The sequence below is a fragment of the Carassius carassius genome, chromosome 34 (assembly GCF_963082965.1).
Source record: "Carassius carassius chromosome 34, fCarCar2.1, whole genome shotgun sequence".
Classification (NCBI taxonomy): Eukaryota; Metazoa; Chordata; class Actinopteri; order Cypriniformes; family Cyprinidae; genus Carassius; species Carassius carassius.
In genome coordinates this window covers 29,363,877-29,373,873 of record NC_081788.1, presented here as the reverse complement: position 1 = coordinate 29,373,873, position 9,997 = coordinate 29,363,877, and the positions used below count along the sequence as shown (strand labels likewise).

The following is a 9,997-nucleotide window of genomic DNA, read 5'->3' as shown; positions in this document are numbered from 1 at the left end:
CGAACTGCCTAGAGAGAGTGTCTGCCTTGACATTGTTTGAGCCTGAATGGTAGTTTAGTTTGAAATTATTACGAGTGAAAAACAGAGCCCATCTTGCCTGTCATGGGTTGAGTCATTTACCTGTTAGAACAACAAAGGGAAGTTTGTCCCCCTCCAACAAGTGACACCATTCTTCTAAGGCTGCCTTCATGGCTAGAAGTTCCCTATCTCCCACATCATAATTTTGCTCTGCAGAGTTGAGTTTACAAGAATAGAAGGCACAAGGTAAGAGTTTGAGAGGATTACCTTATCGCTGAGAGAGTATGGCACCAATCCTGGGGTTGGATGCATCCATCTTCACAGTGAACTCTAAATTCTGGGTCAGGATGATAAAGAATGGATGCAGTGGTGAAACGTTCCTTCAACTGTTTGAATGCTATGGTAGCAGACGAAGACCAGAGCAGACAATGTCTGTATCCTTTTATCATGGAGGTGAGAGGTGCTGCGATGGTGCTGAAGTCAAGAATGAACCATCTGTAGAAATTTGCGATGCCCAAGAAGCGTTTTAGTTCCTTTAGGGTCGTGGGTTGAGGCCAGTTGAGCACAAACTGTATCTTTTTATCATCCATTGCTACCCTCTCTTCACTGATGATTTAACCAAGGAAGGATGTTACTGTCTGGTGGAACCCACATTTCTCAATTTTAGCGTATAGATGATTATCAGTGAGTCTCTGAAGTACTGCCCATACATGTTGCACATGGGAGTCCAGAGTATCCAAATAAATTAAGTCATCATGTATGTAGGCAATGACCCATCAGTTAAGCATGTCGCGCACATATCATCAATAAAGGCCTGGAAGATAAAGGACTGTTGACCAATCCGAATGGCATAACAAGATATTCATAGTGCCCGACTGTTGTTGAGAAGTGTAGTGTAGGTGCTGCGAAGGTTGAGCTTGATGAAGTATTTAGCAGTGCGAAGTTGTTCTAGAGCTGTAGGATTTAGAGGTAGGGGATAACAGAATTTAACTGTCACCTCATTAAGACTGCGACAATTGATGCATGGTCAGAGGCCTCCATTCTTTTACTTTATGAATAAGAAGCCTGCTGAGGCTGGTGAGGAGGATGGTCTTATGAACCCCTTAGATAGTACCTCCTCTATGTTTGTCTTGATTGCTTCAGATTCTGGTTGTGACAGAGGGAAAATTCTACCTCTAGATGGGGTTGCTCCTGGACTCATGTCGATAGCACAGTCGCTGGGTCAGTGAGGAAGCAGTTCTGAGGCTTTGGTCTTACTGAAAGATTCGGTGAGGTCGTTATATTCAGGGGGTAATCCCGGAACAGGTGAGTTCGCTGTAGATTGATTGGACTGTACTAATTGGACTGTACGTGAAGAAGGCTGAGATTGAGTGGTAAGTAGACAGTTATGTTGGCAGGAATATGACCATTGAATAATTTGTTTGGTTGTCCATGAAATCTGAGGATTGTGTCTCTTTAGCCAGGGCAGACCCAGTATGATGGGATTCTAAGGAGATTTGATGGCAAATAGACAAATGGTTTCAGAATGAAGTATGCCCGTTTTAAGATACAGATCCTTGGTGATGAATTTGGCTTGTCATGAGCCGAAAAAGACGTCCATCTAAGGCTACCACTGCCACCCGTGATTCACATGGAAGAGGAAGATTATGAGTATTGGCAAACTTTGTCAATTAAATTTCCTGCAGCCCCTGAATCTATCAGTGCTACAGTATTAGTACACCTTCCATTACATTTAAGGATTACTGGAAATTCTAAACAGTTGTTGATTTGAGATTGGAACTCACCTCAGAGAAGCTTCGAGTGGTAGGACGAATAGGGCAGAAAGCTCTCAGATGGCCGGACAAACCACAGTAAAGGCAAAATGATAGTGAATCCTCCTCTTTCTTTCTTCATCAGTGAGATGAGTGAAACTAATCTGCATGGGTTCTGACTCTGTGGAACCTGTGGTTGTTTGAAGGTGCACGGGAATGTTGTGAGGGGCACATCGTCCTCGCATCAGATTGGCAATGCGGATGGAGAGATCAATAAACCATTCAAGGTTTCTCCTCTCATCACGAGAGGTGAGCTTAGACTGCAATTCAGCTGTGAGTCTCTTAAAGTAAAGCGATTTGGTTGGTTCATCCTCCCATCCTGATTGTGCTGTGAGGGGGTGGAATAAAAGTGCATAATCTGCAGCTTTGCTATGTCCCTGTCGCAGAGCGAGTGATTGCTTTCCAGGTTCCTTTCCGTCTTCTGAATGCTCGAACACCTTGCGGAAATATTTCAGAAAGCAATCAAATGATGGAAAAGACATCTGTTTCCCCTCCTAAGCGGCAGTTGCCCAATCCAAAGCTCATCTAGTCAATAGTGAGCACACAAATGAAACCTGGTTATCTTCTGTGGGGTATAATTGAGGTTTTTGAGAAACAAACATGGAACATTGTAACAGAAAGCCCTTACATTTCTCTGGTGAACCATCAAATTTCCCGGGAAAAGCCAGATTGCCAAATTTAGGATTGGCAGATGAGAGTATGGGGAGTATGGGCTCAGGCATTGTGACGCGAAGGGCTTGTAGCGTCCTCACCATGTCCTTCGTGAGTGAGGTGAGTCATGGCAGCTGTTGTTGGTGAGACGCCAACATGGAGCCTTTGGCAGAAACCTCGGTGGTGAGCTGGTAAAGAACTGCTGGATCAGTGTGTGGCGAAGTCTTCTGTAATGAAGGGTCAGAGGCGTGCAGATCAATTTGCAGCTTTAATAAAGTAATAACAGAATCAAACAGGCAGTAATCAATCATTGGTATGACGAACAACAGAGACAATCCAGAAGACCAAACTGTAACAGAGCGAGGGTCGAGACAGGCGGCAGACAGGGAATAGTGAATACAATCCTTAAGTATAGTCACAAGGGCAGGCAGCAGAGAATCACAAGATATCAAACAAGATATCCAGGGTTATACACAAGAAATCAAACTAACAGGAAGAAATGCTCAGAAATGTAGCCAGTGCAATACAAGACATTTAAGAGTCCAGAAGCAGTTTGAAAGGGGAGCTAAGGGGAAACACCTGTGCTAGTGCAAGCAATCAGTCCCAGGCACGGTGATTAAAGGAAATTAGGTTCATGAATGTTAATACTCAGGAGAGGGATCAGCAACAAATAAAAAATGTCCCAGTGCTTTATTTATTTATTATCTTCTCTAATGAAAGTGAATGGGGTCACATGTTGTTTGCTCTCCAGCTTTTTTTCAAAATATCTTCTTTTATATATATATAATTTGTGTTATTTTATTAAAGACAAAAACATTCATACAAAATAAAAAAGATTATGTTATACTATAAATTATACATTTTCTATACCATAAGCCTTTTAACATATTTTCATATTTTGCCTTTTAACAACTTTTTTAACAACAACAGTTTCAGCATGAACAAAAGCTAAATTAGCAACAGGCCTAATATGAAAGTATATCTAAGACAAAACTCTTTAATTAGTTTATGCTTTTGTTAAAAAAACGCATCATATTCGTAACAAAAACAAAAAACTGAGCTTTTTTAATCGGGAGAGTTACTTGTAGAGAGAGAAAAAAACGTGTTTCAACCTGTTTGATTTTCGACTAGACGGAAATAAAAGTGCTCTTTAAACTGTTAAACTCTTCTAGACAGTGTTTGCATCTGTGTATTGTTAAAGGAAATGCGCGCTTCTTGTTTACAGCGGATCGCAGTGTGTTATGAATCTTCAGTAGCATCAGAAGCAGCGAGGTTTTGACGGGACGCGGGGATTTTTCGGTAAGGGCGTCCCGTTATGAGTGTGTGATGTGAGGCAGGAGGGGCGGGCGGTTCACTCAGTCATGACTGTGTTCGCTCCACAGCAGGATGTACTGATCAACTCCTGCAAAATGAGTCTTGGAGACGTTTAACGGAGCAGAAGATGGACAACAGCACCGGGGCGCGCAGGATGGAGCCCACCATCCCGGCCATCATGTTCATCTTTGGAGTCATCAGCAACCTGATCGCCATCGTGGTGCTCTGCAAGTCCAGGAGGGAGCAGAAGGAGACCACCTTCTACACGCTGGTCTGCGGTCTGGCGGTCACGGATCTCCTGGGAACCGTCCTCGCCAGTCCGGTGACCATCGCCACTTATGTGAAGGGCGCGTGGCCGGATGGAGACCCCCTGTGCCAATACTTCGGCTTCGTTCTGCTCTTCTTCTCCCTCGCGGGACTGAGCATCATCTGCGCCATGTCCGTCGAGAGATACATCGCCATCAATCACGCGTACTTCTACAACGACCACGTGGATCAGAAGCTCGCGGGAGTCACGTTGCTGGCTATTTACGCGTCTAACATACTGTTCTGCGCGCTCCCGAGCGCTGGTTTTGGAGAGGTGAAGATGCAGTACCCTCAAACCTGGTGCTTCATTGACTGGCGTACCAACGTGAGCACGCACGCCGCGTTTTCCTTCATGTACGCGGGCTGCAGCTCGCTACTGATCCTGGTGACGGTGGTCTGTAACGTGTTGGTGTGCGCCGCGCTCATCCGGATGCACCGGAGGTTCATCAGGCGCACGTCGCTCGGTACAGACCCGGGCAGAGCGTCTGATCCCGGCAGGAGCCGCAGCTTTAGCCGCCTCGCTGGCGCGGAGATCCAGATGGTCATTCTGCTCATCGCCACCTCCGCCGTCGTGCTCATTTGCTCCATTCCGCTCGTTGTAAGTTCTTGTGATACTATTGTGTCAACTTTATCTGTCCAATCACTCTGCTGCCTCAGATATGACTGTCAAATCTGCAAAACAAGAACTTTCTCACGGCCAGCGCGTTCAGATCTGCCTCGTGAGATTTTCTGCATTGTGCAGCAGAACAGAATAAATCACGGAGGAAGATGATGATGATGATGATAAAAGTGTTTAAAGGGACAGACATGCTAAAATATCCCAGGGTCACAGTGTCACCTCACATACTAAAGTACAGTAGATACAGTAATGAAAAAACAAAAACAAAAAACAATTCTTACATATACAGTATAAAAGTACTCATAATGCATTATAATATTTGCAGATACTGAAATTGGTCGTTTGTCATGTTTTAATGCATTAAGGTGTAATTCATATATTATAAGTGGTTACAGTTGTTAATGAAAACACATATTGTATTACTCTTCTTTTTAAAGTCAGTAATCATGATCTTTTATTCGATACAACATTTCATTATAAACAAAACAAAACCCAATTTTATTCCCGCTATAACATAAAAAACAAATCTTATAAAATTCAGTCTTTCTGCTTATACTTTTATATTTAATTCAACGTGTTACTTTTTGTTTCTTTGTAATTCTTTGTGAAATTTACTCTGTTCAAATCCAACTTTTTTTCTATAAAGTCAAAATCTCCAAAAGTTGTGAACATTTAATATGTTTTATTATATTATCAAAGTAAGGTTTCCTTAAAAATTTGTATGAATTTCTGATCATTAAACTTGGTGTAGAAACAATTTTCACTCAGAAGTTACTAGTAAATTTCATGGACGTTTATAAAGAAACGGCAAGCACCACATTGAATTAAACATATAATGTTAAAATACTGAAATAGAATTTCCTTCTAATACATAATCCAAATATCTTTATTTTATTTACAAATTTAAAAAAAAAAAATGTAAATGATAAACCACTAAACCAGATTAAGACATTCCCCTGATAAAAATAATTAACTCACTGTCACCGAACTATTTTTATTTGTTAAGTTTAAATGGATGTCCCTTTGCTAATATCACACACGTTATTTTGTCAAATGCATGAAACTTTGGAAACTAAATCATGTCTTCTTTTCAAGGTCCAGGTGTTTCTCAACCAACTTTATAAGACGCCTGTAGAAAAACGTCTGGATAAAAATCCAGATCTGCTGGCGATCCGGTTTGCCTCGACCAACCCCATTCTAGATCCCTGGATCTACATCCTGCTGCGTAAAGCGGTTCTCTCAAAGCTAGTCGAGAACCTCAAGTGTCTCTTCTGTAAGATTGGCTCTCAGATGCCGCAGGGACAGAACAGTTTCCACTGCATGGACGGAGCACAGGTGTCCTCCATCATCTCCAGAGACTCTCCATCCGCCGTGTCTCGAGAGCTGGAGGCGATGAATACCTCGCACACGTTTCTATATCCACCTGAGAGCTGCCTGGACACCTGTCAATCAAACCAATGTGGGCGGAGCTTATCTGACGCTTCTTCTGAATCCTCCAATCGGAACAGTTTAGACAGTCGGTCGAAAGATCAACCCTTACAAGTGACTATAACCAATGAGACGTTTCAAGAGAAGAGCATTTAACACGCAAGGACGCTTCATTTAACACGCAAGGACGCTTCTCGAGAGTTGATTTCAAATCAGTGGAGTGAAATGTAAATGTTATTAAAGAAATAGTTCACTCCAAAAGAAATTTGGAAATGTTGCTGTAAATGTCCTCTCTAGGGTTATTCAAGATCAGGATGAGTTTGTTTCTTCATCAGGTTTGTAGAAATGTAGCACTGCGTCAGTGTCTCATCAATGGATGCTCTGCAGTGAATGGGTGCCGTCAGAATGAGAGTCTGATAAAAACATCACAATAATCCACAGCACTCCAATCCATCAGTGAACATCTGGAGAAGACAAAAGAGTTAAAGTTTAGAGCTGTTTAACCGCTGCTTGATCTGTGCAGATTTCTCTCCTGATTCAGAGCAGATGCACTTTTTCACTGGAGGAAGTGTTATTATAGATTATAGACTCGATGTATTCGAGTTAAAAACATCTTAATGTTGGATTTGTGTTAGCTTCTGTTTTCTCCAGATGTTACCTGATGGACTGGAGTGCTGTGGATTATTGTGATGTTTTTATCTGACTCTTATTCTGACGGCACCCATTCACCGCAGTGCATCCATTGATGAGACACTGATGCAATGCTACATTTCTACAAACCTGATGAAGAAACAAACACATCCTGATCTCGGATGATCGTGAGGGTGGCCCTACATTTCTTGCTTTAAATCAGATTATTTATTGGAGTGAACCATCAGCTTTTCAGCCATAAAGTTTCGATCAGTTTGGTCATCCGTTAAAGGTCCGTAAAAAATGCCTGTTTGTTTTTCCAGAAGAGTTCAAATCAGTCACATCAAGATCAACAAAAAAGCCCCGCAGGAAATAACCTAGTTGAGATGTTTGCATAAAAAAAAAACGTTTCCAGTTTCTCAGTGTGTCCTGCTTCCCAAACAGCAGATAAATAAATAAATGGTGCAGTTCGGCTCTCGTAATGAAAGGGACACTTAATCACCTGATAATATACAGCCAGGATCCTTCCAGAACAGACGCAGGTTTAATATCTAATCAAATGTTCAGGATCATCATCGAATGAAACCATTCCTCTGAGAAAGCTGCAGGGTTTTTGGATCTATAAATCTGTAGTGACTTGTTGTTTTTGGTGATTACGGTCGTCGGGAATTCTGGGAATCGTTTTTTCCACTCGGTTTTAGGCTCAGATTAATATAACAGAAGACTGTGATTGTGTTTAATGTGAGAACCAGCAGACGTCTGTCTCATATACACATGATTAAACCCAGAGCTTCAGGCGAGGAATCTGCCAACCTCTGCGTCCTTCTAATGCTTTAATAAACAGTCCTTATGTTCAGGATACGGATGCTTTAACAGGCTTGAGATGAAATCATTCCCATGAAATGTTTGCTAATTATACTTAATCTTTGTTTACAATCACAGACCAAAGTAAATATGACTGCTGCTCTCCCGCTTTCATCAAACTACTGTAGATACTGTAGATCAGCTCTTCATCCATTAAAAAATTATCACAAATCAGAAAGAAAAAATAGAAACTGCCAAAATAACTTTCTTCCTCAGTATTTCAGACTTGTTTTTCAGTACAAATATCTAAACATCCTGAAATCACTATTTACTTGGGAAGGAAAACAAAGTCTTGTTTTGTTTTTTTTTAGAATTAATTAAAGATATGCTTAAAATTATATAAATATATCTACCATATATATCAGTTCAAATGGGATCAAGATTATTTTATTTTTCTAGTTTTAAGTATAAATTTGCATCAGTTTTTCCATAAGATTGAATATCTCTAGTTATTTTATTTCCAGTAAATGTGTCTTCATTTAATCATGTTTGGATATTTGTACTGGAAAACAAAACACAAATATTTTTTTACTGCGTATTTATTTGTCAGATTTGATAAATTGCACCTTTTTTTATTAATTACCATATTAAATTGCTCTTATAATGCATCTGTGTTCATATCGATATTTTTCCTTTCTAAGCCAGATTTTTGCAAAAGATTTATAAAAATACAATGTTGAAAAATAAAAACCCTTTTAAAATTAATTCAAATTGAAATATCTAGATGTTTTATTCCTTGAAGCATATGTGAATTGGACCAAATTCATTTACTGTTAAAAAAATATGGATAGAATATTTTAAGTTTATTATTATTATTATTATTTTTTATTTGAGAATTTCCACTTGCATAATTTCCAATATTTAGTGAAAGAATATTAATCAAAATATCTAAAGAGACCTTTACGTGAAATTTTGGTGCTAAAGATAATCAATTCTTCACTTCAATTAAAGCCTTAACAGTTGTTCTGCTGTTTCAGTCTAATCGTGTAATAAACTGAACCTTTCTCCATTGATGGAGTATTAATAAACATACTCTACTTTTCCTTCAAATAAGTGAAATGTTCATTTTAATAACTGTTTTCTGTTTTTCAGTTTGCATATGTGCAATTGTTCTTATTAGTGAAGACTTTCCATCATTTCCTTACAACGATCCTGATACTCTGGGTTTGTTTGTAAAGTCTCTTCATCATCCGCACTGTTTATATGATTATCTCAATGGATTAATATTATAAATAATCACAAGTGTAGATGGACAAAACGTTCCCATCAGCAGCAGATGCTGTTGTTTATGATCACATTTATTTGATGTTCTTGTCCTTCACATGTTACCAGATAAACCAAAGCTAAACTTTATTCCTAAGTTATAAACTCTAAACAAACACCTGTGTGTGAGTCTCCATCATCTGGCGACAAACAAGAACTGCTAGAATAAAATAAATGATAAAACATGAGGATTTTCTGCTTCAAGCTTGTATTTTATGTCATTTAACGTAAATGTAATGTGTGTGTGTGTGTGTGTAAAATATAGTATTATGGTATTTATTTATATTTTATATATAGATATTTTCTGTGTCATTTAAATTTTTGCTTAAGGTTTAGTACATTTTTTTCGCCAATGGATTTTTCTGATTTTCAAATGATCTAAAAAAATATCTAATTTAAATTTTATTTAAGATCTAGTTATATTTTAGGAATTCAACTTAATGGAAATTTGAAATGCTGCTGTGACAATTAACTGAAATTAAATGTTTATATATATATATTACATTTTATTTAACATTTTTTTATTTCAATGGACAAATTATTTTAATATGTATTTGTAATGTTTGTAGAGTTTAAGAATGAGAGTTATTTTTTCATCATTCATATAATGTAGTATTATGGTATTTGTTCATATTTTGAATTATGTTTTTATATTTTCCGTTTCCATTTGATTGTCCTATTTTACTTTTTTTATTGTTTTTATATTTTTTTCTAATTTTGTGTAAGTGTGTGTGAGTTAGAGTGAGTGTGTGTGTGTGTGTATGTGTGTGTGTGTGTGTGTGTCTGTGTGTGTGTGTGTGTGTGTGTCTGTGTGTGTGTGTCTGTGTGTGTGCGTGTGTGTGTGTGTGTGTGTGTGTTTGTGTGTGTGTGTGTGTGTGTGTGTGTGAGTGAGTGTATAGAAGAAGAAGAACCTTTAAGATCCATGAAACCATTAAAGGTGCTATAGAATGCACTGATACAATATTTTACATTTTTCTCTGATATCTACATAGAAGGTTGCTTAGGTAAGTCAAAAAATCTTATATAAATTAAATAAATAAATAAAAAGGAATAAATAAAGATAATAAAAAAAATAAAATGTTTTTTTAATGAT

At 38.6% G+C, this 9,997-nt stretch overlaps 1 protein-coding gene across 1 annotated transcript; it reads left to right on the top strand.

The window, feature by feature from the left end:
* Nucleotides 1-3,580: 3,580 nt before the first annotated feature.
* On the top strand, nt 3,581-6,308 carry LOC132115274 (prostaglandin E2 receptor EP4 subtype-like). Its single transcript, XM_059523654.1, has 2 exons — nt 3,581-4,698; nt 5,815-6,308. Exons 1-2 carry the CDS (start codon nt 3,922-3,924, stop codon nt 6,301-6,303), a joined length of 1,266 nt encoding a protein of 421 aa, XP_059379637.1. The 5' UTR covers nt 3,581-3,921; the 3' UTR covers nt 6,304-6,308.
* Nucleotides 6,309-9,997: the final 3,689 nt, after the last annotated feature.